Here is a 27,339-nt window from a genome sequence, read left to right on the forward strand (position 1 = left end):
TCCCTCTAATGAGTGTGCTAAGTCATTCAATATGCATGGACTTTGTATAATAGGTAGCACTGTTCTGTGTGTGTAGGCTTAGAATTTACATAAATGGCACCATGCTGTAAATACTGAGTTCTTCCTTCTTCCACTCTACCCTGATTTGTGTTGCTCCATCAGTGTGTAATTTGTTGCTTCTAACAGCTGTGTAATACACCATAGTGTGTATATCCCCACACTTTACCCATCCTTTCCCCTAGCCTGCCTTCCATTCCCACGACCAGTTAGGTGAAGGGAGTGGAATGAAGGTTAACAGTACACGTTGCAGTATCATGCCCTTCATTTGCCTGTAATTGCTTCTCAGTCTCTCTTGTCCTTCTTCCCTTCATTGGGTAGAGGACAGTATTCACCAGGACTCATTCCTACATCATGAGAACGTGCAACGTCTAACTTTTTGCAGAGCAACTTCCCATTTGGTTCCTCCCGCAATTTTCTGAGAAGCAGGGGTACACATTTGTTTATTAGGTTTAAAAAAAAAAAAAAAAAGCTTAGTGATAATTCCCAACACCACCTGATGGCTCTAAAAGTAAAAAAAACCAAACAAAACAATAACAAATAAAATGGCATTTAATGAATTTTAAATAAAAAATAAACATATGCTATGAAAAGGCAAGAGACAGAGAAAGGAGAAGTTGACAAAATCAAGTAACCATGAAACATGGAGATGCTTCCAAAGTGAGAAATTGCTCACCCGGGGGGTACTCCACACATTTTGGAAGCTTAGCTCATTGAGGCATGGAAAGCAAAAATGAAAAGGGAAATAATGTTTGGGTGACAAGGAAGCCAGAATTTATACTGTCCTCAGGGACCAGGTACCTAGCCAGACTGATATCCAGATAAGACTCCTGCAAAGTGAAGCTAGAAACAGATTCTTGCTGACTCAGAAAAAGAAAGCCATCACTTGTGTGTGGAATCAATGTTTATTTCTGAATTATACAGAGAGGATATACATACATATATATATATATATATATATATATATATATATATGGTGTTGTTACATATCTTTATGTTATTAATTTGCACTATTTAGGTAGAATTTGTTTATTTACCAAAACAAAGGTCTAGTAGATACTTTATTCTGAGCGATCCAATATGTGGTAGAAAAAAACCTTTAAATATATAAAAGATTAGTTTGTGCACATCTAAATGTTTCTAAGGGAACAAACTACAGAGGCATTGTGATTAATTCGATGAGGGTTGCAAACTTAGTACCATAACTGAATACTTAAAACAAGACCTTAAGAACACAAAGGCTTGGAGTAGTGACTTCCTCACACATGTCAGAGTTCTGTCTTAGAACAGGGGTCCCCAACCCTGCCCCCCAGCCACGGCCTGGTAGGAACCGGGCCACACAGCAGGAGGTGAGGGGTGGGCGAGCCAGCGCAGCTTCATCTGCCGCTCCCCATCTGCCGCTCCCTGTCGCTCGCTCCCCGTCACTCGTTCCCTGTTGCTCTCTCCCGTCGCTCCCTTCCCGTCGCTCACATTACCTCCGAAACCACCCCATCCCACCCCCTCCCTGTCCCTGGAAAAATCGTCTTCCATGAAACCGGACCCTGGTACCAAAACGGTTGGGGACCGCTGTCTTAGAAGATAACCCCATAAAACATTGTATGGCTTCAACAGGAACTTCGGGTTTTCTTCCGCCCCCAGCTATTGCCCTCAAACAAACTCTCTTACTCCCTGATGATATCTTCTGTGCAGATTTTTGTTCTTTCTCTTAATCAAGGAGCTAAGTGAATAGCAGTTGCCACTTTAGGAAAACAATGCGTTTACCCCAATGACCCCTTGGTTCCCTTAACAACAAATCTACAGGAAAAGTGCAAACAGTTCCCAGAAGTCAGAACCAAAGCAAGAATGCCCAGAATGCAAGAGCTAGATAGTTGATGATGGGAATGTTTACATCTGTCTACATATCGGCTGAGCGATTATTTGTTTTCAGGATTCTTCTAGGCTTCTATGTACTTGGTTTGAATTTACCTGGTGGCCTTTCTCTAGCACATGCAATTAATTTGTCTTTTTAAGATAATAAAATAGCAGATGCCTATCAGAATGGTTACGCAGCCCGTAGAACAGCCCAAACAAAATCACTGATTGAGCAAGATGCTCATCATTTCCACATAGGAAGATGAAGCTCCAAACACAATACCACCTGAGTAGCCTTCCATTAACAGGCTGGCCAAGTTCAGAGAATATGTGAATGGTGGGATTGTTGTCCTGTCTGGTTGACTCTCTCACAAGAGCCTTTTATGGACAGCTCTATGTCCTCGGATTCTTCATTACTTCCGGCGGCTAGGGGGACCATGTAATTTCTCTTCCAAAATGGGATATGGCTGAGCGAAAGGGAGCATTGTGACTAATTATGTCAGGGCAGCAGTGAGCCAACTGGAAAATCGGGTCATTGCTCTGTTCTGAGAGAGGCATAACTTGGGCTGCCGAAGGCAGAGGTGAGCTGTGGGAGGGGCTGCGCTCTGGGGGTTTTCCTCTCAGACACACCAGGTGTTGTGAGGGAGGAGGACCCCAAAGAATGGTTTAACAGGATACCAAGCGGAAAGGGACCGAGGGGAGGACATAGATAGCTGGGGCTTATGGAGGAAAGAGAGCTGACCTGTGTGTAAGAGAGCACGTCTGGAAGGGGGGTGGAGGCGGACGGGAAGCAGATGAGGGCGGGACAATTCAGTCACCTGTGCAAAGACGTCTGCTTCAAAGCATTTCAAAGCTCATGACACGTAGGGCTCGAAGTGTCCCCGACAGCTCTCCCGGATGCAGTTACCATCCTCAGACTACGGTGGAACCCCGTTCTCCACTGCATTTTAATTTTTGCTAGCTTATTAGTAATAGTTGATACTGGAGACTGAGAATCGTCTCCAGGGTAAGGGCAGGACCTCAGCAATGCCTCTCTGTACAGCCAAAAGCCTTCTAAGCAGGCTCCACTTTGGGTCATGTAAACACAGCCTGAGCCATGGACTCGTGGCTAGGACTCCTTGCCTTTTTCGGCAAGCCATGTGTTTCACTAACTTGTGGATGCCAAAATTCTCTTTCTTAAGAGTAAATTAGTTTGTGCGTTTGTGCATGCTGTTAGAGAAACCAATATCTGAATACAAATGGGGAGGGGGAAGGATGGATGTGCTGACACGGTGCTCAGCAAACGCTTTCTATAAAGAGAGTCAGTGTTTTAGGCTCCGTGGGCCCATGGTCTATTGCGATTACTTCACTCTGCTGCTGTAGTACGAAAGTAGCTGCAGAGTCTGTAAGCAAATTTGTGGGGCCGTGTTTCAGTAAAACTTTATTTCTGGGGACTGAAATTTGAATAGTTTTCATGTGTCATGAAATATTAAAAACATTTTTCTTCTTAGCCCAAAGTGTGAAAACCATTCTTGACTCGAAGGCCATAGGGCAACAGGTAGGGGCGCTGGATTACAAACCCCTCGCTCTGCTAGAGGCCCACGGGTTCTAAACCACATTGGTGTTTTAAAGGGCATATGAAGACTTACAAAGGACTGTTTTGCAAGTGATAGTACAGACTCATGTTTAATTTGAAAGCTGTGATTAGAGTGTGTTAAAGCAGATTACTTTTTATAATGCATGTGAGAGAGAAATTCAGATAACTGAATGTTACCAAATAACGAATTTCTGAGTGGGCCACCTTACATAGAACCCTTGGCACTTAAAGTGTAACTAAGTTTAAGTTAAACTAAGAACTAAGTTTATGGCTCGAAGCACAGACAGCTATCAGAAATGGGGACATTGATCCTTAAGTTTCTCAACGTGGAGGCTGGAGAAATGATTTTGTAAAAAGATCAATTCACAGAAAACATGATGCCCAGTTTGATAACTAAAATAAAATTGATGTGAATTAGAAAGCCTGGCTTCCTTTAGAGACGTTAGCAGAGACGATTCACGTGGACAAGAGCCAAGTGGGCACTTAGCTGATGTGGTGTCACACCTGTGTCTACTTTATGGCTGTCTTAAGCAAGCTTAGGATTTTAAAGGTAGAGTTATGTGGGGACCACTTTCCTAGGGACTGTTGAGCCCTGTGTATTTTAAACCTGAAATGATCACCAAGGAGAAATCCAGCTAATCTATGGAAACAAATCCACTCACGATAAATAGTGGACTGAAGTTATCATAGTGGTCAACACCAGTCTAAGAGACGAAATACCACTGCACCAAGGGTTAATGAAATATTGAAACGGAAGGTCCTACTTTCTTGCTGAGGTTCAACTAAAATCTTAGAGGCACATAACTGGCAAAATAGGAAAATACACACAATTTCATAAAACACGTTAAGAGCAAACAAGTTCCCTTACTGTTTTTCCCCTTAGAAATTTAGAATGGCACTAGGTAGTGCAAAGTGGGAAAAAAGTACCATCAGCCCTGTCTCTTCCAGGTAGATATGTTTCAACAGAACCACGAAGCAGAAAAGCATCCTCTTCTTCCAGCCATGGCCAACTAGGGCTTTTCTTTTAGCTTCAGATTAATACTTTGGAAAAAAAGAAAAAAAGAAAAGAAATGAGAAACATGAGAAACTGAATAGAAACAGTAATGATCTGAGGAGGGCTGTGCTTGCTTTTTTTCCTCAAAGGACTTACTGAAAATAAATCATGCATGCTTCTTATTCTAGACAAATCTGATAAAACACAATCTTCCCTAGTTGCCAAGGCTTTCTTTAACATATGGAATCTGTTCACTTTTACCAAAGTTTCTGGAAGCATTTTACGCCTTTCCAAACGATCTAGGGGGCAAAAGACTTGTGTGCAGGCTCCCTTTTAAGTGGATTACAATAAGGAATATTATTGCATTTTGGAAATCCACCTATTTTTTAGTAAATGGCCTTTCCTTGTGGGGCAAAAAAATGGTCTGCTTGAAATAAGGAACATCTGACAAGCACTAAATACTAAGGTAAACAATAAAACAACAATGGCAAAACCCCTCCAATATTAAAAAAAATTTTTTTCCTATTATAAAAGAAACACGTTTGTTTTTGAAAAATACAGAAAACTATGAAGAAAAATAAAATTTAAAAGTGACCTCTTGGGCCACCATCCAAAGAAAACCACTGTTGACCTTTTTTCACGCATAGCACCTTTGATTCCTCCCCCCAGATGTTTTGTCTTGGAGCTTTTAAAATTTTGTTAAATTCATCAAGAGTATGTTTCTAACACGTGAAAAGTTATAAACTTGCTACCATATGTATGACCTTGGAAACGTGAGGCTAAATGAAAGAAGCCCGGCCCAAAGCCCATGTGCCATGTGACAGGAAGCACCCAGACGAGGCAGATATAGTCAGGAAGTCGGTTGGTGATTGCCAGGGACTTGGGATCAGGGGAAATGGAGAGTGATGGGGTTACTTTCTGAGGTGAGGAAAATGTTCTAAAATTGATTGTGGCGTTGGTTGTACAACTCAGTGACAATGCTGTGCCGCTGAACTGTGCAATTTAAACGGGTGAATTCTATCTCAGTAAAGCTGTTATTTAAAAAGCACAAGTCAAAACCACAATGAGATGCCACCTCACACCCACCGGGATGGCTATTATCGAAAAAACAGAAAACAAAAGTGTTGGAGGAAAGGGAACCCTTGTGCACTGCTGGTGGGAAGGTAAACTACTGCAGCCATTATGGGAGACAGTATGGAGGTTCCTCAAAAAATTAGAAATAGGACTACCATATGACTCAACAATTCCACTTCTAGGTACATATCCAAAATAATTAAAAACAGGGACTCAAACAGATATTTTTACACCCATGTTCACAGCAGCATCGTTCACAATAGCTAGAAGGTGGAAGCCACCCAAGTGTCCATCGATGGATGAATGGATAACAAAATGTGGTCTATACATACAATGAATATTAAGAAGGAAGGAAACTGACAGTTGCTACAACATGGATGAACCTTGAGGACAGTAAGCCAAGTGAAATAAACCAGTCACAGAAAGATAAATATCATGTGATTCCACTTATATGAGGCCCTAGAGCAGTCAGATTCAGACAGAAAGTCGAAGGGGAGTGGGGGGCTGGGAGCTGTGGTTTAATGGGGATGGATTTTTAGTTTTGCAAGATGAAAAAGTTCTGGAGATCGGTTGCCTGACAACGTGAATGTACTTAACATTACTGAACTGTACACTGAAAAATGGTCAAGACACTATTCAATACATTTTGTGTTAGGTGTATTTTACCATAATTTAGAAAAAACTGATAAACCGAGGGGGGCTAGCATTACTGTGGCCCACACGTCCCTCCCCGCAGGTAGGGGCCACCTCGCTCCTGAATCGTCTGTCATTTCCGTGACGGCACGTGCTTGGTCCTGTGTGCTTCTGAACCGTGTGTGTGAGGCGTCCATGGGTGTGAGGCGCTCTCTTTTCCCTCCAGGTGACGCGAGAGGGACTCGCCGGCTGTGACTCCACTGCTTTCACTCTCACCCTCCAAAATTTTCTAAAGTCAAAGGATTTGCCTGAAAAGGGCGCCAACTACTTTAATGAGATGGATTCTTATATCCTAAGAAAAGCTTGTTGTAAAGAATGTCTATTGAGTTTGGTATCCATAAGTTTGTTTTCTATGTCTGTGGGTCTATTTCTGTTTTGTATATAAGTTCATTTGTATTGGGTTTTCTTTTTTTTGATTCCACATATAAGTGATATCACGTGACATTTGTCCTCTGGCTTACTTCACTTAGCATGATAATCTCCAGGTCAAGGGAAAAGAATCTGAAAAAGAATATATATATACCATATATATATATGATATATATATATGACATATATATGTATACTGAATCACTGCTGTACACCTGAAAGTGACACAACATTGTAAATCAACTACACTTCAATTTTAAAAAAGATGGAAAAAAAAAGAATGTCCACTGAGTTCCCAAATATCTAGGGAATAAGCCTAAAATGGCTTCGGGCCACTTGTGCCTCTCTTCCACCTCCTGTGAACATATCACAACTTCCTGGCATCTACCAAAGAAGAGGGTACAGCCAGTGAACACTCAGAGGAAGAACTTCCACCATGAGAAAAGAAAAACGCTTTGTTTGAAACAGGCAGCTTGGGAAGTATGTGCGGATTTTGCTTAGGTCTGCCCTCCCTCCGGAGCCTTAAGTCTGTATCTTGCAAAGGTTACTGTGCTTTGCGGGTGGAATCTGCAGCAGCTGAGCCCTGTTTATTCTCGCAGCTCTGCAAATGAAGCCAGCCCATCCAGTTTACAGTAGTTAAGGTATCCTTCCTTTGAAATACCCTCAGCAATTCGACCACTTCTTAGCTCTGGGGCCTTGGCCTAGTTACCTATCTTCTCTAAGTCTCCATGTCTGTATCTGTAAAGCAGAACAATCGTATCTCTCTCACGGCTTGCTAAGGATTAAGTCTAAAGTGTTTTCAATTGCACATAATGAGCACCCAGTAAAGGTCTATTATTAGTAGCAGTAATATTGGTACTAGCAGTAGAGTAGCAGTAGTAGCTGTGTCTTTCTGAAATGGGAAAATCATCTCTCTGCTTACAATAATCTTGTCTCTTTTGGGAGTTTTCAAACCCAGCCATGCTGTCAAGAGAGGCCAGGTTGTCATGGATATTAATCTCTATTTTATGCCCTCAAGGATCTGACTTGTCTTCTTACCAGCAGGGTTTTACCATGGAGGTGTCTTCTTTTTTATCCACTCTGACCCCTTCGATCTTTTAGATTAGATCTTTTTCTAATACGCATTTTCAAAAGACAGATCCTTCTTGACTTGTTTTTGCTTCAAAAATGGACTTCCAGCTGCATTTATTCCCAAAAGAATGTTATTAAGTTTGATTGACGATTGGATTTTTATTCTTATTCATATGGTGGTGGCTCAGTTTCTTTCGCAGACCAAGAAAATATTTATTACATCTGGGGCACAACATCTGAAGAGTGTGAATGTGGGTCAGAACACCTGAAATCATCTTGAAAAGTTTAAAGGGCACGGTCACTTTGTTTCATCACCTAGGCCCCTGATAAAAATCTGAAAAAAGCACACCATTTTGAAATACCTCATTTTTCATACTGACTTTTTTGTAAACCTTTTAGGGTTTAATTGAACCCTTCAGCTTTTGGTAAACAAGAAGCTGAAAAGTTGAAATTTAATAACCCAGTTTATGGAAGGAGCAAGAGATAGTCAAGAGTGGATGCTTTTTAAGTTAATACAGGAAACCACACTGAAGATTGATTTCCGAGATAACAGTTGTGTTGTGAAGCTACTAATTTAAGTCTCCCCACACAGAACCACTTCTCCTGGATCGTGTAGACTTTTTATGTGTGTAAGAATATAAAAAGTCATGTTGCAGGTTTTAGGAGATGAATGAATAAATAAAATCCAAACCTGACAGTGAAGGAGACAAGCACCTGGGGCTACTTTTAAAAATAGTATGCTTTTCGGAAAAAACTTACTTTTCATCAGACTTGAAATATGAAAGGAGTATTCCTCATTGGGCAGATGGGCTTCACTTTCTAGAACTAATTTTCCAGTGAGACACAGTAGCTTTCTGCTCATTTCCTATAGGCTAGTTTGGCTTCTAACATGTGTTAAACGAAGTTTCTTACAAAGCTTCTGACAATATTGTTTAATGATCAAAGGAAACTCTCCTGTTCACTGTAGGAAGAGCAGGGAGATGGACTTAACCTTCCCTTCTCTCTCTCAGGAAAATAAGCACACATCGCGTTTTATTCTTGGCCTTAATTAAGCTCCTTGGAAGAGCCTTTGCCCATTTTGCAGTTTATCCATTTAATACTAGCTAGAGAAGGTGTAAAATGCTTCCACTCCGGAACCAGAAGGTAAACGAAGCCTGGTATTCTGATATTAAAGAAAGCCAGAAGCCCAGGGCTGGAAGTCAGCAGAAAAAACTCTCAGCCACTCTGGCCCTCATCCCGTTTCACATCCTCCACACTGTGAGCGTGTGTCTGGTAAAGAAGAGCTTAGGAAAGAGAGGGCTGAAGAAAGCGGAAGCCCGGAGAGGAGTATTTTCTAAGAAGTGGGAAGTAACATTAACAATTTGCAGCATCCCCCCGCCCCCATGCCCATCCCTGGAATGAAGCCCAACAGAAGCAGTGTTTTGCCCTCTCCCCAGCCCAAACAGCCCTTTATACAGATGAGGAACAGAACACACAAGGCAGGCAAAGGAGTGGGTAAGCCCGCAGATGCAGCAGCTGTAGGTTAGTGAGGGACATCCGTCCGCGTTAACTGTGGGCACAGGACTCTGCTCTAGGGGGCGCTGTTTTGATGCGGGAGGGATGATTTGCACAAAGGATTAGATGGACTATAAGGGCCTATGGTTTTTTTTTATTTTGCCGAACTTTCGCGTGACAGTTTGCTTGAAGCATTTGCTGTCTTCATCTCAAAAAAGGTGGGACCAGTGTACCCTTCAGAAGAGTAGCTGCTCGATTTCAAAGGTCTCTTTTACAGCTTTTGTTCTTTATGTACTTTTCAGTAAAGACCTTCTCTTTCAAGTTTTTGTGTATAAACTTCCTTAAACTGTAAGGTCACCATGGCAACTGCAGAGTAAGTGCACTGGGATTTTCCAGCTTCCCTTCAGACCTCCTCCAGGGAAAGGAGGTCACAAGAGAACAAAATGTGACAATAGCAGATACACTTAAATGTGATCTTTGCTCCTCCTTCTGGATTCCTGTGAAGAAGGACAAGGTTAGACTCTCCACAACTCAAACCCAATTAGGAGTCCCCGATTGGATGGCCAATTTCCCTGAGAGCATCATGGTGACCACAGTTTATTCCCTGAAACTGACCGGGACAATAACGAACTCTATTTGTCTTAGGCGACAAATTTTGTCCTCCCCGGTGTTCTCTTAGATCAGAGGTTGAATACCATTCCAGCATTAAGACCACCTCTCTCTGATTTCAAAACCACTGGCTCTGAAACTGCCCTGCAAAGGCTCCAGTCCCAGCTCTGGGCCATTCTTACAGCTGTACAAATTGGACTGGCCAGCTAATCTCTCTATGCTGCTCTTTCCTTATCTACAAAACGCACCTCATTGGCTTATTCTGAGGATAAAAATCAGAAAGTGTGCGTGCAGGTTTTTACATAGAACCTGGCACGTGGTAAGAACCCAGTACATGCTCAATTTTTGTTTCTCACAGGATGAGACTAGATGGACTAGATCATTCCTAAAGTTCCATCCGGACTCAACTGCCTCTTGAATTTTCGAAACAAGGACGTTTTCTCTCCCATCCACCAAAATAAGTTCAAATGGAAGTCCCTACTTTCACTAATTAAAATATGAATGATGTAATTCAGAAAGCAGAGTTGCATTCCTCTTGCCCAAATGCTTTTACATCTGGCTCAAATACTCATTTTCTCCTCACTTTTGGACTGGAAAAATAGAATGCCAAATGAAGACTTAGGTTGTCCTTACGTCATCTAATGGTGATCATGAGTGAGACCGTGTTAAGCTGGCACATTTCTCTTTAAGTTTCTAAATTCAGGAATAGAGAACATGAAAGCTGAACATCTAAACGGTGTTTACCCAATCCTCAATGTATTTTGTCTTTCAGAGCCCAGCCAAACAACATAATAAGTAACCACACAGTTGTTATTGATGGTGAATTCTTACTCCTTCTCCATAGAAGACATTTCTGGTTCATTGTAAAGGCAGCTAGTTCTGAGTGCAAGGGGAGGAAAAAAAAAAAGGAAGCAGTAAACATTTTCTCCACTGTTACCACTTTGTAAACACGACAGATTTGGCCTTTTTAAACTGTTTAGTGTGGTCCCATTGCTACTACTGAACACATCTACACCTGAACAGATGATGAGATTAAGCTCTGATTCTTTTACCATCAGTTTTGAAATATAGTAATTGCTTCTGATTTAGAACCATAAAAGGAAGATTGAGAACTCCAAACACCTCCATCGGTCTCTTCTGTCCTTGTTTTTTTTTGTTTGTTTTTTCTTTTTCCTGACTTTTCAATCTATCTTATTCAGGGAACATTATATTGCAAATTTTTATTTGTAACCCAAATAATATAATATTTTAGACACAAAGGACAATCCTTCTCAAGCAGCCTGACGTTATTTACATACGAACACAGTTAACTTTCAGTTTTCACAACAACGAAGATTTTCCAAGACACTAAAAGAATGCCAGTTTCAGCTTTCTTTGGTGTTGTTACAGAAAAATACCTTACAGCTGATCTGTATTCAGGTCAAACAAGTGAGTCCTAACATTAACCTAAACTGATTTCATCCAGAAAGAAAAATGTAACCATATAAAATAAGGAAACTTTTATTATGGTGTATGAATGTGTTTATGCTTTCTTGTGTAATATTAGCTGCTTTTGATATTCCATGTGATTCCTCTGTTAGCCAATTTCAACCTTGCTTTATATTAATTTCCAATTAATACTTAACACTCCAACTGTTACTTGTTCCCCTCTGGTAAATATTTTATTGTTGGCAAACAAACGCCATTTAAAGAGATGCGGTGATCCTTTTTACGTGCGGGAGTTCCTTTTGTAATGTGAATAATTTCACAAGCCGGGGTATCTGTCTGCACATCAGAGGTTTGGTTATTAATGTTAGGTATTTTGTTGAAAATGGCAGAAGTCTGGCTCCCTGAGAAGGGCAGAGGGCTTTTTGCCCCTCTCCAGCTTCCCTTCTCGCCGGTGGTGGTATTTTTATGGAGGATACCTGGCAACTCTAGTGAACAAGGACAGTCAGGCAAGTGTTGACTGTTCTAGAAAAACCTAGTGAAGCTGCAGTGGAATCAAGGCAGGGCAGTCTTCCAAACCTAGCTTTCCTGCTTTTTAACTTTGCGTAATCCTTCCAAGGCAAACAGCAATTTGCAGCTCACGTGTTACTGTCACCCCAGAGGCGACAGACGGATTCTTCGCCGTTTTCAAAATAAGAACGGCTCTATAGATACAACTTATCCTTTGAAAGTATTTTCTTTCCTACATAAAACTAAAGGTTTAAGGAAAAAAATAAGGCAGGCTGAGGAAATTGCCTTCTGAAAGTCAATTAGAGGTGGAGGTGGTATGTGTGTGTATGTGTATGTGGGGAGAGGGTGAATGTTTAAAAACACTAGAGGGACTAAAGACAGACAGGCTTTGTTCCCTGACAGGGTATGTGTTTGCTTTTGTTAGAACCAGCCTGAAGCGTTCTAGTTAAGGTCGTGTGGAAAGTCAGGGGGCATCTGTTCGTGAAAGGAACCTGGTTTTTCTGGCTTCTAAAATCTAACCATAGATCTGCAGTGATTTATGTTTTCTGAACCTCAAATCATCCTCTACAGTCTGTCCAAGGGTTGGGGGACCACTTCAGAGGCTGAAAGGTAGTCAAGAAGATGTAGCTAGCATGCCAAAACGGAAGGATTCTGAGGGATTTCAATCATCGGTGGGGTCAACAGAGTAAAATTCTTTCTCCTTCCACGTTTTCAGATGTGCAGATATATCTCATTGCCTCATCTCTGTAATGTCACCATCAGAAGAAGTAGGATCAATTGGAGGAGAATTTAGACAGGCGGCTTACTCACTGAATCCAAAGCAAGAGCATAGATCTCCTGGGACAAATCTAATTATTTTTATTCAGCCATTTACTTTAAGACAGTGATTCTCAAAGCAAGGTACCGAGACTGGCAGTATTAGCATTACTGGGAACCAGTTAGAAATACAGATTTCTCAGGCCTGCCGAGTCAGAAACTTTGAGGGCGAGGCCCAGGATACTTGTGTTTTAACAAGTGCTCCAGGTGATTCTGATGCACAGTTAAGATTGAGAACCACTGCCCCACAGCAATGATCTTATTAGTCTTATGCACATTCACCCATTCATGCAGCAGAAATTTACTGAGCATCTAGTATGTACTAGGCATGAGCTTGGTGCTTCCTTTAGGAAGGAGATCAAGACATCTCAGGGCCACCCGAGACCATTTAGATATCGGGGGAGAGGATCTGTGGCAGTAGATTAGTGAACAAAATGAAGAATTTGAGAGAAAAAAAGAGAAAGCTACACAACTAAACCAAAAATGATAAATGTTTTCCTATGGTAGCTAAGCAGGAAGAGTAGAAATATGGAGGGAAGATAACTATTGAAGGAGGCAAGATTTTATGGTAATGATAGCACATGACTAGGGCTCTATAGTGGGTTTGGCTGGAAAATTATTGATGCTCTTTCCTCATCTTTTGTCTTGAAAACAGCTCCTTAATTTCATAAATACGTTATCCTAAAAAAATGAATACGAAAGGGAAACTAACTGCTAGTTCTCTTTGTAGGGAAAGCTCATGACAGTGCAATTTGAGCAAAGATAACTGCTGAAGGGGTACATTACACCAACTTTCGGTTCCTTGATTTCTAATATCTTCCTTCTTTCCACAGCTTCTTGTTTTCAACTGTTGAGTTAGAGACTAAGAAGATTCTGTTAAAGTAAAAATTTGTGTAATTTTGAGTATTGTTAGTCTAAGTGGGTGTCAGTTACCTTGAAAGAAAACTAGAGGATAGGAGTATTTAACAGTAAACTACTCTAATGCTAAACTTTCTAAAGCAAAAACCTTTCCTTGAGTTTTTAAACCCAAAAGAGCCACACTATAAGCAAATAATTCTACAGATTACCTGCTATAAAAATGTGCTGTAGGGAAAAAATATCTAAATGGATTGTTTTCATGAGGAATTGGCATTTACACCTACACAGGTAAAGCGTCACTAATTTAGATCTTACTTAGTCAGAATTTGTAGCTGTTTGGACATTGTCCAGGCTTTCTGCTTTTGCAATATCTATTAAAACAGGAACGGGTTATAAAAATTAACAGTGGGGCTTCCCTGGTGGCGCAGTGGTTGGGAGTCCGCCTGCCGATGCGGGGCACACGGGTTCGTGGCCCGGTCCGGGAGGATCCCACATGCCGCGGAGCAGCTGGGCCCGTGGGCCATGGCAGCTGGGCCTGCGCGTCCGGAGCCTGTGCTCCGCAGCGGGAGGGGCCGCAGCGGTGAGAGGCCCGTGTACCGTAAAAAAAAAAAAAAAAAAAAAAAATTAACAGTGTAAGCAACATGTGAAATGGAGAAGCTTAATATAGCAAATATTCTTGTCTAGATTTCACATAAAGTGTCAGAAAAATTATCTGTGACCGGGAAATAAGAAAAGGAAATTACTGGATGTTCTTTTTTTTTTTTTTTTTTCGGTACACGGGCCTCTCACTGTTGTGGCCTCTCCCGTTGCAGAGCACAGGCTCCGGACGCGCAGGCTCAGTGGCCATGGCTCACGGGCCCAGCCGCTCCGCGGCATGTGAGGAGATCTTCCCGGACCGGGGCAAGAACCCGTGTCCCCTGAATCGGCAGGCTGACTCTCAACCACTGTGCCACCAGGGAAGCCCTGAATGTTCTTTAAAAGCAGTGCTGAGTTGACTTTCTATTGATCTTACAACTCTGTAGAGGCAGATGTTAACTTGTAGATTTTTATTGAGCAGAGATGCAAATAATTTCTGTCCAGTGGAAAAGATAACCCTAAGGTTACAGTTTATTGCCCTGTTGAACATTAATCAGTTTTGTATCTAAACCAATATTTTTATCCTAATATTCCTTTATAAACTGCCTATAGATGTCTAGCTTTTCAAATGCTCGTTGAACTGGTTTTAACAGCTTACTGGTTCCTTCATTAAATAATTAGTTGAACAAAATCATTGGCATGTATTCGTTTTATATTTGCATTAAAGTTATGATTTTGCTGTTTTGAAAACTATAATAATAGTGAGCAATAATTTTTTTATTCATCCAAATAGCTCAGAAGCTGTTAGTTAAGCTGTATTTGCCAGTCACTAAATAAGGTGTTTTTAAAAAATCTTGGGAATTCGTGAATTTGGTTCTACAAAACTATTGCAAAATTCAACTTGCCATCATTTTTCTGCATTAGTATGAACTGGTGAGGTTTATTGCCTCAATACAGCCAAGCGATCATCTGGATGTTATACTATATGTGGCAGTGCCTGCGATGTGTTTCTTTTGCTGTAGTGCCTAAAATTGCATGTATATTTTTAAAAGAAATTAAACAACAGTAACAAGATGACCAAGATAACCCAGATCATGGGGGGGGAGGGTGTGGGGGGCAAATAGACTGTAGTACAAATAAGAGAAATTACATCTATCGTGGAACAAAGGAAACTTTTAAAGGGCAGTATTGTCAGGATGCAAGAATAAAACACCAGGCATGCAGGTCCTCCCAATTCATTCCTGAAATGCAAGCCAACATCACTGCCAGCTGCTGAATGGAAACCAAGTCTTACTTAGCTGCTTCTGATGCTTCCCTCAGTTCTTCATCCAGTCTGCATGAGCAAAAATTAGCAGTGTAGAAAAGAAACAAAAAAGCAAGCAGAGCGTGAGAAGAGTCACCCAGCAAAGCAGAGCCAGACATAAGTGGAGCGTATGTGCTTTTAAAAACCAACCTTTGGAGCACTGAGACACATTCCTTCAATTAAATACGGTGTGTTCAGAACTCCGATTCAACGTTTATGTACGTTTCTTTTGCAAAGTCCTTCATAAAGATGATAGATATAAACGTTGCAAGAAAATTGGCAACATGCTGGCTGAATAAAGCTGGAAACAGCCATAGCAGTTGCTGGGGACAGTTAAAGTTAGCTTGCAGCCTGGGCCAAGTCAGGGACGTGTCTGGTTTAGTAGGTTTCAGTTGCAAATTAGGTTGACCTCAACAGCTTTTTTTACACACAAGACAAAGACTGGAAATGATATACTACAAGGGACTGGTACGAGGACCTCTGCTCCGATAGCGTGTTGAGGTCACCCACAAGTAAGACACTGGTGTACACACACAGAGGACCCAGCGTGAACTGTAGATCAGGAGACTTTTACCTCACACTTCTCTTATAAGATCTCTCTTCATCGTACCTTACAGGATAAAAAAATGAATGCAGTGAGGAAAACGAGCAGACAGACAGATGGAAAAAAAAATGACAGGTCAGTGTTTTACAGAACAGTCAAAACATGAGAGGAAAAGCCTACCCAAAGAGTAATCAAATTGCCTTTGGGGAGAAATCTTGTTTTTATTAGATATAGTCAATTATTTCGAATTTATGATTATATCCAGCCAATCCTCATGATTTGCAGATTCCGTGTTTGCAAATTCGCCTACTTGCTAAACCATAGTTGCAACCTCTAAAGCAGTACTTACGGCACTTTCATGGTCACTTGTGGATGTTCACAGAGTGACCAGAAATTTGAGTCACCTGACCTGTGGGTTCCCAGCTGATGTGGAACTAGGCGAGGCTCTGCCTTCTCGTCTCAGCTCTTTTGCTGCAAACAAGTAGGCTTTTTACAGTCTCTGAAGTGTCATGTTTTTCTCATTTTTGTGCTTTTTGCTGGCGATCTCTTTCTTTATTAAAAACGTTCCCCAAACATTGTGCTTAAGTACCATCTCGTATTCCTAAGCACAGGGAGGCTATGGTGTGCCTTAGGGAAGGATGTATGTGTGTTAGATAAGCTTTATTCAGGCACAAGTTACAGTGCTGTTGGCCCTGAGTTCAATGTTAGTCAATCAACAGTACAGGTCAAATAAAATATCTTTAAACAGAAACGCAATAAGACAAGTTTATATATTAATCGGTCAATGAAAGTGTGGTGACTGAGTACTCACAGAAACTCAGCCCTGTATGCCCCCTAGAAACAACGGTTCGGTACTTTATTCAAATCTTGTAAGAACATCACTGCCACAAATAATAAGAATCGCCTGTAATCAGTGATTATAAATCTGATTCCAGATTGGGCTCGTTTTTCTTGCATTTAAGCCCTTTGATGACAGGCTCCATCCCAGCTGAATATTGGTCTTGGGATTGGATGACATCAGACCCTCTGAATGCTATTGTGTAATGGGAAGGAGCTATGGCTTGAAAATGGCATAATATGAAAATGAGGCAATGAGGGTCAGTCACAGAAATGAGAGAAAGGACATCCAGAGAAGATGGATTACAAAAGATGATGGGAGAGATCAATCATGGACACATGGGGAGGGCGGGCATGGTTGTAAATTTCTTCCTCCAGAAGAAACTCTTTCCAAATGAAGCCCTTCCTGCCAAAGAAACTTTTCCCAAATGGAGCCCTTGAAAACTGACATGTGTAGATGAATGAAAAGCTCCTCTGGCATGTTTAACTTCTCAACAACTAAACTTCCCTGTATAAATAGCAAGTCTCTAAAAGCAACACAATTACAATAAATAACATTCTGGATTGCCAGCTTTGTGCCAGGCTTCCTCAATGCTTTACGTACACTGTTCTCATTCAGTCCTCAGGACCTTTCCATTGCTCCTTACTTTCTCATTTTAAAGATGCTGAAGCTGAGACTCAGAGTTTGTTAGTTTGTTTTTTTTAATTATTTTATTTTTGGCTGCGTGGGGTCTTTGTTGCTGCGCACAGGCTCTCTCTAGTTGCAGTGAGCGGGGGCTACTCTTCGTTGTGGTGTGTGAGCTTCTCATTGCGGTGGCTTCTCTTGTTGCGGAGCACGGGCTCTAGGTGCACAGGCTTCAGTAGTTGTGTCTCGTGGGCTCTAGAGCACAGGCTCAGTAGTTGTAGCGCATGGGCTTAGTTGCTCCGCGCGTGGGGGAATTTCCTGGACCAGGGCTCGAACCCGTGTCCCCTGCATTGGCAGGCGGATTCTTAACCACTGCGCCACCAGGGAAGCCCTGACTCAGGGTTTTAAATAGGTTTCCTGAAGTCTCAGAGAGGCAGGTGGGAAGGTTCAAACCTAATGCTAAGCCTCCAAAGCCCACTCTCTTCTCTTTTTCCACTTGCCACACCGGGGAAGCACTGCCATATTTACCTAGAAAATGTCCAGTGCTCATTTCCACTTGACGAGGGAAGGTCCTTGTCATCTTTTGCAAAGGGAGACGGCATTATAGGAGGTGGGTGCTCCAGTACTTTTACATTTAAAGACTAGGAGTGGGTTTTGGAGATGGGGTCCCTTTTTTGAGGCAGCAGGCTAGAGCTAGAAGGTGTGCTGGTTTCGGGACTCTGTGAAGCTAGTGAGGATTAAAGCCACCATTAGGAGCTTATGAACACTCTGCTTGATTCAGCTGAGCTAACTGGCAGTCCTCAATCCAGTCGGTATCCTCTGTTCTTACCTGATATCGGGATGCCGGAAAACCAAACGCAGCTGCTTCTGAGTTTTGACTTTAGATGGTTTTTTAAGGGAAGTAAAGAAATCTGCTAGAAAAGGGCATGGGCATTGCGGTGCCAGGCTGACCTGGATTTGAATTCTAGTTCCATCTCTTCCTTGTTCCTACTTATACTTTGCATAAGTAACGTCCCCTTCCTAAGTTGTCTTCCTTCTCCGTAAACGGGGGTTTACTGTGGGGATTAAATAAAAGATATAAATAGAGCACTTCTATGCCTAGCACAGCAGAGACACATTAGAGTCTTTTCCTTCCAGTTTCTGTGCCCTTTTTTTTTTTTAAGTGAGGGGACTCTTTTTTGGAAGCCCAAATTGGGAGGTCACTTTTGCTCTCCATCTTATGGAGGAAGATGGGGTATCCTTGACTGTTTTCTCTTGAGCTGATGGTTAGATTCCTCCCAGTTTTAATCACACAGAAAGCTAGTGAATCAGACACAGTGGATGAAAAACATGATCGACAGTAAACAATAGCTCTTTTGCAACAATGAACCAGTTAGGAGGGTTCATTCTCCAGCATCATGTTTTTAAGTCCCAGCTCCAAGCAGTTGTTCAGTTAACTTTTTATTTGTATTATTTTTGCAGCCTAATCCTACAACCTTCAGTATCCATACTTTCTTCCCACAGGCTTTACCCTGTACTGAGTAAGGAGGTCATTCCTAACTGCACCACCCACCACTCTGCTTTATCTTTCACCTGAAGGGAACCATGAAGAAAAAGGACTGAGAAGAAAACAGAGAAAGGGTAATTTTTTTCTCTTTTCCTAGGGTCAAGCCGATAAATTACTTTATGTAAGGCAGTAAAGAAATCCAGGCTATGCACGAAACACACTGGGTCTGTGTGGCATGCTAGACACAAGTAACAAATATGCTGATTAATGTTAAATTCAGGCTTTCTCCAAAATGGTAGTAAATTCAAGATAAAAATGAGGAAATTTCAGTAACACCAATATGTGAAAGAAGATCTGAAAGAACAGAACAGTTATCGCTAGGCTATAAGAAAGGAAAATATTTATTGGAGAATATTTAATATTCATTTTAAATAGAAGGTAATGCCCTTTCCCCATATTTTATAAATCAGTTATTTCCTAATCTCCTTCTCCAGACATGCAGTATTTCTCCCCAAATCTTCAAAACCATCAGGACTTACTTGATGATGCTCTCTGGAATATGGATGCAATCCATTGGGATCAGCCCACTGAGTTCTGATAAGCTACTGACGTATTTAATTTTACTGCTGAACTTTGAACTAGAAAAAAGAAAAGAAAAAAGATATCAGTCGCTCCTCCATCCCTTCTCAGGCTGCTGCCTCTTCTTGAAAATTCTTATCACCTTGTCCCAGCACTCTTCCTAAGAAGAGTGGCTATATTATTTCAGTAGTTACTATGTGCCAGACACTGTTTTAACTGGTTTATATATATTCTTTTATTTCCTATGATTGATAGCCTAATGAGGTAGATACTATTATCGTTCTCTTTTTAAAGATAAGGAGACTTAAAACATATGGCGTTAAGTGTTTGCCCAGATTTCACCTTCAGTAAGTGGCAAAGCCTAGATTTAAACCCGGGCAGCCTGACCGCAGGGTCCACACATTGCACGGCCTCCCGGTGGTTCCTGCCACTCTGAATTGTCACTGGTTTATGGTTTGTTTCCCTTTGTTTGCTTGTTTGTTTTTAGCAAACAAAAATCTTGTCATTGGTTCTTTCAGAATCTACCACGGTTGATATATATATATATATATATATTTTTTTTTTTTTTTTTTGCGGTACGCGGGCCTCTCACTGTTGTGGCCTCTCCCGTTGTGGAGCACAGGCTCCGGACGCGCAGGCTCAGAGGCCATGGCTCACGGGCCCAGCCGCTCCGCGGCATGTGGGATCTTCCCGGACCGGGGCACGAACCCGTGTCCCCTACATCGGCAGGCGGACTCCCAACCACTGCGCCACCAGGGAAGCCCGGTTGATATATTTTTAAAATATATATAAACCTGTTTTCCTCTTATTTTTTTAGTTGTACTTTTATTTTAAATATATATATACTTTTTAAAGTTTTAAATCTTGAAAGGTCATTCCAGATGAAACAATGTTCAAAAAACAGTGTTCCAGTCATCGGATTTGAATGACAGACGGCTTTCATCTCAATGTTGTCATTTTAGATGTGTGTAAATGCATAGAAAACAACTTGCAAGGAGACTCCTGAATTTGCCTCTGGGGAAGGGGGCTGGGCACAAGAGTCGGTAGTTGCTGAAGGAAGAACTTGGTCTTTATAATGATTGGATGTTTTATAAGAAGAAGGAAGGAAGGCATTTTTGTATTGTTGGTGTAATAGCAAGCTAATTCTAAAAATAGATCATTCCAGTTGAAAGGGAATTTGATCAGGCATCAAACTTTCCTGAATGTTCTCCAATGAAAGGGCCTCCCCAGTCTACTGGGAGGATGCTGTGCCATCTGCCAACTGTACTGTCTTCTGTTCAACTACTGCGTATTCTAATAGGAAGTCTTTTCAAGGTCAGTTCTCCATACATCTGTCTTTCACATTTTACTCGCAGTTTTGACCCTGGGCCACTGGCTGTGACTTGTGAACAACCTTCATCTCCCAAAAGTCACTTCTAGTCGTCCTGATCAGCCTTGGGTGAACACACACTACCAACAATATGCTACCTTAGGCCACTTCCTTCCTCCAGAGTTTTCAAGCTAAATTCAGGTTTTGATGAAAGATGGAGGGGGTGGAATAAAAAGGCAGAAGAAGTTAGTTATGCAAGGGGGGACACCTCCACACTGGAATGTACAGTTCTCTAAATATGCCTGGTGTATGGTACCTCCTTCTTGGTGTGTTGGTACCTGCTGTTTCCTCTACCTGGCTTTAGCTGGCCAATGCTGTTAGTCTTCAGAACTCAACTTGAGGGCACATTCTTCTGGAAAGCCTCTCTTGATGCAGACTCTCAGCCTTCACACTCCACCTGTTACCTTAAAACTCACACTCACCGTGAGTTATCAGGCCTCATCGCGCTTCCTTTGTACCCTGTATTATAACTGTTTTCTAGTCCTCCTATGTCAGCTGCCCGGCTGTGAACTCCCTGAGGGCAGCAACTGAGCTATTTAACTTCTCAGGCTCCAGCACCTAACCCAATGCTTGACACAAACGATTCATTTTAAAAAAAGGCATTTGAGGGGAGAGAGAAAAATTAGGAGTATGGGATTAGCAGATACAAACTACTATATATATAAAATAGATAGACAACAAGGTCCTCCTGTGTAACACAGGGAACTATATTCAATATCCCGCAATAAACCATAATGGAAATACGATATATATTCTTTTTCATATTCAGTTTTTTATATATACATATATATATGTATATATATAAAACTGAATCACTTCACTGTACACCAGAAACTAACACAACATTGTAAATCAGTTATACTTCAATTTAAAAAATACATGAATTAAAAAAAAAACTTACCATATACCTCTATCATAGGTGTTACCCTTTAGCAGTGAAAAGACCTATAATACATTTTAGTGACCTCCTTTTTTCAGTTCAAAAAATTGATGACACTGATGTAGACTGATTTACAGAGGGATATTTAAAGAGGGTCTTACATGATGAAATTGTAGAACACGGTGTTTAAGTGCTTGAAACGTGTGTTCTTTAGAATTACGCAGACATTGGGTTCAAAGCCTGACTATCATTTCTTGGCTCTGTTACCTTAGACCTGGGGTTGGCAAACCATGGCCAAAGCCAGCTTATGATTTTTTTTTTTTACATCCTTGAGCTACGACTGGTTTTTACATTTTTTAAATGGTTGAAAAATGCTCAAAAGAAGAATATTGTGACATGTAAAAGATTTCAGAAAATTCAATGTCAGTATTCATGAATCAAGTTTTATTGGAACACAGCCATACTTATTTATTTACATATTGTCTACGGCTGCTTTCACCCTACCATGGAAGAGCTGCGTGGTTGTGATTAAGACTGTATGGCCCATAACATGGAAAATACTTAATATCTGATCCTTTACAGAATGGCTTTGCTGGCTCCTGCTTTAGACAATTTATTTGACCTCACTGAACCTCAGGGTTTTCTCCTATATAACAGAAATAGTAAGCAGTACCTCCTTCAGAGGACTGTCATTAGGGTTAAATAAAATAATGTAAGCACTCAGTAAAGGTAGGCCATTATTATACATGATCTACCGCAACACTACTTGCTATAAGTTTATTATTTTTGTTGTAATTATTATCTTGAAACGCCCTTCAATAAATGTTGACTTACAATCTGTTTTCAATACTCTTACCATAACAAGTATTTATCAGGAAGAAATATATTTGTTTTATAATTAGAGCTGAACTATTAAATAAACATCAGTGAATCAATATCAATTCTAATGCTTGCTTTTTTACGCATTAAAGTTTATATAAGCTCTTCCTCCTCCCCTGTCAAAGCATTTTCTGCTAATCTTAAAATAAGTGGCTTTTTGTACATCTTAAAAGCTCATATTATTTTTTAAAGTAATATAACATGGTATGGTAAAGAAATCTTTGCCAGAGGAAGACTAGGTTGAATCCTGCTACTGCTCAGTTTTTGGAAGTAGGGGATGGGAATGCTAAATAAATAAGTGAACAGGGAACAAAAAAGGTGGACTCTGGAAGGCACAGTAAAATCTACATTAAAAAAATATAAAGGATTTTAACCTTTAATTGTTTTCTCCAGAAGTAAAGTGATCAGAATTTTTCTTAGGGATTCATTAATAACTTGGAGATGGAAAAATTTCAATTTATCTGATTGGTATCCTGACGTTAGGGAAGACATTGTTCTAGTTAGCTGAAGTATAGTTGATTCACAATATTGTATTAGTTTCAGGCATACAACATAGTGATTCCCTATTTTTATAGACTATATTCCACTGAAGTTATTATAAAATGTCGGCTATATTCCCTGTGCTGTATAATATATGCTTGTAGCTTATTTATTTTATACCTAGTTTGTACCTCTTAATTCCATACCCCTATCTTGCCCCTCCCTATTTTATTATATTTTGTAAAGCTCTCCAGAAAACCTGTACTGTCCCTTTCATTTAACTGTCTCATTCTTACTATATAAAAGTCATATCTTACCTTTCATCACTGAAATGTAAGGTTATACAGCACCCAACACAGAATAGATGATAAACAAATATTTACTGATTTGAAGTGAATTTAAACCAAGAAGCCTTATGGATAATCAAAACAAAGCTCTCAAAATGGCCGCTCAGACGCTTTGCCTACCTTTGGTAACCTACGTGGGATTTGTTCAGAAGAAATAGAACAATTAAGACAAGACCTGGCGTCTGTTTCTGTCCCTGGTGTGTCTTTATTTTCATTGTTATGTTACTCTACCTCTTTGATTCTCTACCATATACCATATATTACTTTAAAAGTACTATCTGTTCCCTTTTGTCATATGGCACAGAAACCTCACTATTTTATCTTCTGTGTTTACAGCAAGCAGTATAAAAGTCATGTTTTATAATTATGGGGGGAAAATATTCACTGCGAAAATATGCTCACTCTTAATTAGAGTCTCTTGCTGGGTAGTCCAAAGTATATTTTCAGGAAAGGCAGAGGCAAACATATTTTCCTACTCTCTTGGTTTATGAATTTTTGTTCAGAAGACAATGAATACATATTTTTAAAAACTAGTACGTTTACTTTTACTACAGTAATGACCATACCTTATAAAAGGTCGTGTAATTGCAAGGATTGTTCTGATGAACCAAGATGGATGAACAATGATGAATGATTTTAAGTTCTTCCGCAACCTATTGTGAAAAGAAAAAAAATTACTCATAACCTATTTTGTTTGTTTGTTTGTTTTTTGTGGTACGCAGGCCTCTCACTGTTGTGGCCTCTCCCGTTGCGGAGCACAGGCTCCATGGCCATGGCTCACGGGCCCAGCCGCTCCGTGGCATGTGGGATCTTCCCGGACCGGGGCACGAACCCGTGTCCCCTGCATCAGCAGGCGGACTCTCAACCACTGCGCCACCAGGGAAGCCCACTCATAACCTATTTTGAGTGGGAGTTAAAACAGAAAGTATATCCCCAAATAAGAATATATATATATATGATATTAGGGGATTCTATGTAAGTTACTGTTATCTGGTAGGAAGGTACAGAATGCCATGATCAATCAAACGAATGCCTTTTGAGATATAATTTGAAACATGCATAATTCAAACCTCAGTTTCCCATAAGAATAAATGTAAAATAGAATTTTTGTATTCTTGGAGTGCATAAATCTATAACCATATGGCATGTTTTTGTTTAACGATGTTTTTCATTTTTGTCAGCATTATTTTTACTATTTTGAAATGAATACACTCTTACTAGCAACTTAGCCAATTTGTTCTACTGAGCCTGGGTTTCTTCTTCTGTAGAGTGAAATGGTAACAGTATAGCATGTGGTTGTTTGGCCTTCAGATAATCATTTTAACGTTTTGTACATTCAGGCATATTTTTCAGCATTAGCAATGCTACTTTATGTATGTTTAGATGATTAATGGATTTTAGTTACTATAACAGGACACTCACATGTTGCTATACAGGGAGCCACATCTGAGGGGAAGCCACACATATGGAAGACATCATAAATTTGTATGCTTATTATGACAATTTTCCTGTAGATGGCAATAACGTGTTTGGTTCTAATAAAACCAGTATGGATAGAAGTGACGTATCTTGAGGAAGGGGCACACAAAGGCACCATATGGGCCAGAATTAACAGTGAATGTTGAAATAAGAGCAGTAGGATTGCCTAAGTCACAACAGTCCTAGTGCACAAGAATGGCCGCAAGGTTACATGATACTAGTAAAGAATCATGGACTTTGGCTTATCAGCTCAAATTGCACCTCCATATGGCAACAGCATATGCATATTTAAAATACTTGTTGCCAAGTCTGAGATTACAACATTTAACAAAATCTGGGGAAGATCTGCTTTATTTCAAATTTGGGGCATCAAGTGACACTTATTAATATTTTTATAATTTATTATCTCGAATCAGCATTAATTCAATGTTCCTAAATTGTGATCGCATCTTTGGTAAATTAAAAGGTCACTGGAGATGGGAGTCACTGAGGCAGTCAAAATAGTGATTAGATTATGGAGCCCACATACCGTCTGTCAATCATCTGGTAGCATTTCTTCATCCAGCCTAGCCCTGGCATCTTCCGTCTTGGGGTTGCACCATTCAAGTACACAATCATATAGTCTTCAGCTACCATCAGCTCTAATGTACTTATTACATATCTGATCACAGGAAGAAAGATAAGTGTTTTCAGTTTCCACATGAAAGAGTTCATCTTATTTCACCATAATTATGTAACATTTAAATTACAGGGTGCATGATATTTAAGAACGGTTGCACACATTCCCTCTTCAGCTTGAGAAGAATGCAGTTACCTAAGATCAGTTCTCTGAGAGTATTACTCATTTATTTGCACAGTTATCTTTTTTCCATTTTTTTTTTAAATGCAGGTACACTTGAAAAATGTGTAGGTTAGAAACCTGACTTTCAAAAATGTCAGCAATGTTATTATATACTAAGGGCAAGTCAGATTAAATAAAGGCAGATATAAATGAGGTCAGGTTATCATCAGTTGGCTAAGAACATGTTATCAGAGAACAAAAATAGTACTTCACCCAAAGGAAATGTTACAGAATTTTAAAATGCAGACCAGACTGTGTTCATTTTGTTTTCGATTCATTCTACAGACAAAACAGCCCCTCTAAAGCTTTTGGTCTCTTGAGCAATTTTCCTTGACACAGATTTCATCAACTTTTAATCAAAGGCTTAGAATAGTCTACATCATCTATCTCCTTTTATTAAAGATGCTCTATCTGCCATCGCATGCCCGCAGACATTAACTGAAAACATTTTGTTGTAAATATCACTCACAGGAAAAGATTTTCCATGACATAGTGGTAATCCGCCCGACTGCTGTCTGGCAGAAAACAGGCAGCAAACACAATGATGGCATTTAGGCCATCCCCGTAGTATCCTAGAGGACAAACAAAAAGACATTTGTAACCAACTGAAAGCTCTTAACAAGATATTTAACCTAAAGGATAAATCTGGAAGCCTTGGCAAGAGTGTGTATGTGCATGTATTAGTACATCTTTAAATGAGTATTATGTAGACCATACTTCTATAAGTATATACACATATAATTATCTTTCAGGGGTTAAGATGTAAGTTATATAGATTCTTAAATAGTGTGAATATATTTGCATATATAGGGTGTCCATGTATTAAGGATGATTATACGTGTTGTACACAGTCATAAGTGTGTTAGAAGTATTCAACTTATCAAAAGATGGTGGGGCAACACTTTTTGACTTCAGGGCATCTAATTTATATAATAAAAAAGCTAATTTATATAACACTGTTTCTTTTAATGGCTAAGAAAGAGGTTCTCTTTGATCCTCTTTAGTTCATCCTAGTTGTAGCAAGCCTGTGTTCCTTGAAAGCCCATCTTTGAACTTCGTGGCAAGGGTTGGTCAGGTCTCCACAGGTTTGTCTCTGGAATCTCAATGTACTGTATTTTTATTTTTTAATATCCCTTTTTAAACATTTGTGATTTGTGTCATATAACATAGTTGTGGACTTCAGAAACATTAAAGAGATTTCCTCAAACCTTTGAGTAGGAGGACAGGACACACCCTCAAGCCTGATCAGAATTCAGTGTGTTTCATTTTTTCAGAACTCTAAATACCCTTCTGGTGATTACAAGGCAGTAAAATACTGGCTGGATATAGATTTGGACGGGCTTAACTCTTGAAAAGCAGTTTAATAAGATGTTCTCTACAAGGATAGAGAGTATGACTCTACCACAAAAGAGGTGGGGGAAGAAAGTGATACCGACTACAAATACATCAAATTATGGGTTTGCATATATTACTAATTTGAGGTTGCTGTAGACAATGCTTATGCTACATATCTTAGAAGATGCTACCTACATAAGTATATACCTGATGCAACACATATGCAAAACAGGATTGGAATAGCTTCCCTCTGGATTTTTTGCTTTAGTCCCATCTTTTCCGAAATGCAGGTATTTACTAACTTTTTTTTTTAGAATGTGGTATGAAGGAAAATGGCAGGAGATATATTTTAATATAAGAAGTGTTTGTTCCACAAACAGTT

General features: G+C 40.2%; 1 protein-coding gene and 1 long non-coding RNA gene across 6 annotated transcripts in view; one reads left to right on the forward strand and one right to left on the reverse strand.

Annotated features, from left to right (window-relative positions):
* The window catches only part of LOC307188609, a 197,413-nt gene that overhangs the window by 156,978 nt on the left and 13,096 nt on the right, over positions 1-27,339 (forward strand). Inside the window, exon 4 of the long non-coding RNA XR_013829014.1 lies at positions 18,786-18,902. This is a non-coding gene — a long non-coding RNA (uncharacterized lncRNA). The remainder of the gene's footprint in view (positions 1-18,785; positions 18,903-27,339) is intronic.
* Positions 1,113-27,339, reverse strand: part of PRUNE2 (prune homolog 2 with BCH domain) — a 377,855-nt gene continuing 351,628 nt past the window's right edge. For 4 of the 5 annotated variants that reach the window (XM_079925976.1, XM_079925978.1, XM_079925977.1 and 1 more), the window contains 6 exons: positions 26,092-26,194; positions 25,311-25,442; positions 23,869-23,955; positions 19,308-19,406; positions 10,620-10,667; positions 1,113-4,525 (listed from right to left, as the gene is read on the reverse strand). In XM_079925976.1, the coding sequence (XP_079782102.1) occupies positions 4,495-4,525; positions 10,620-10,667; positions 19,308-19,406; positions 23,869-23,955; positions 25,311-25,442; positions 26,092-26,194 (500 nt within the window). In that variant the 3' untranslated portion in view covers positions 1,113-4,494. The remainder of the gene's footprint in view (positions 4,526-10,619; positions 10,668-19,307; positions 19,407-23,868; positions 23,956-25,310; positions 25,443-26,091; positions 26,195-27,339) is intronic. The other variant, XM_079925979.1, reaches the window with a different exon arrangement.

The sequence above is a fragment of the Stenella coeruleoalba genome, assembly GCF_951394435.1.
Source record: "Stenella coeruleoalba genome assembly, chromosome: 7".
NCBI lineage: Eukaryota > Metazoa > Chordata > Mammalia > Artiodactyla > Delphinidae > Stenella > Stenella coeruleoalba.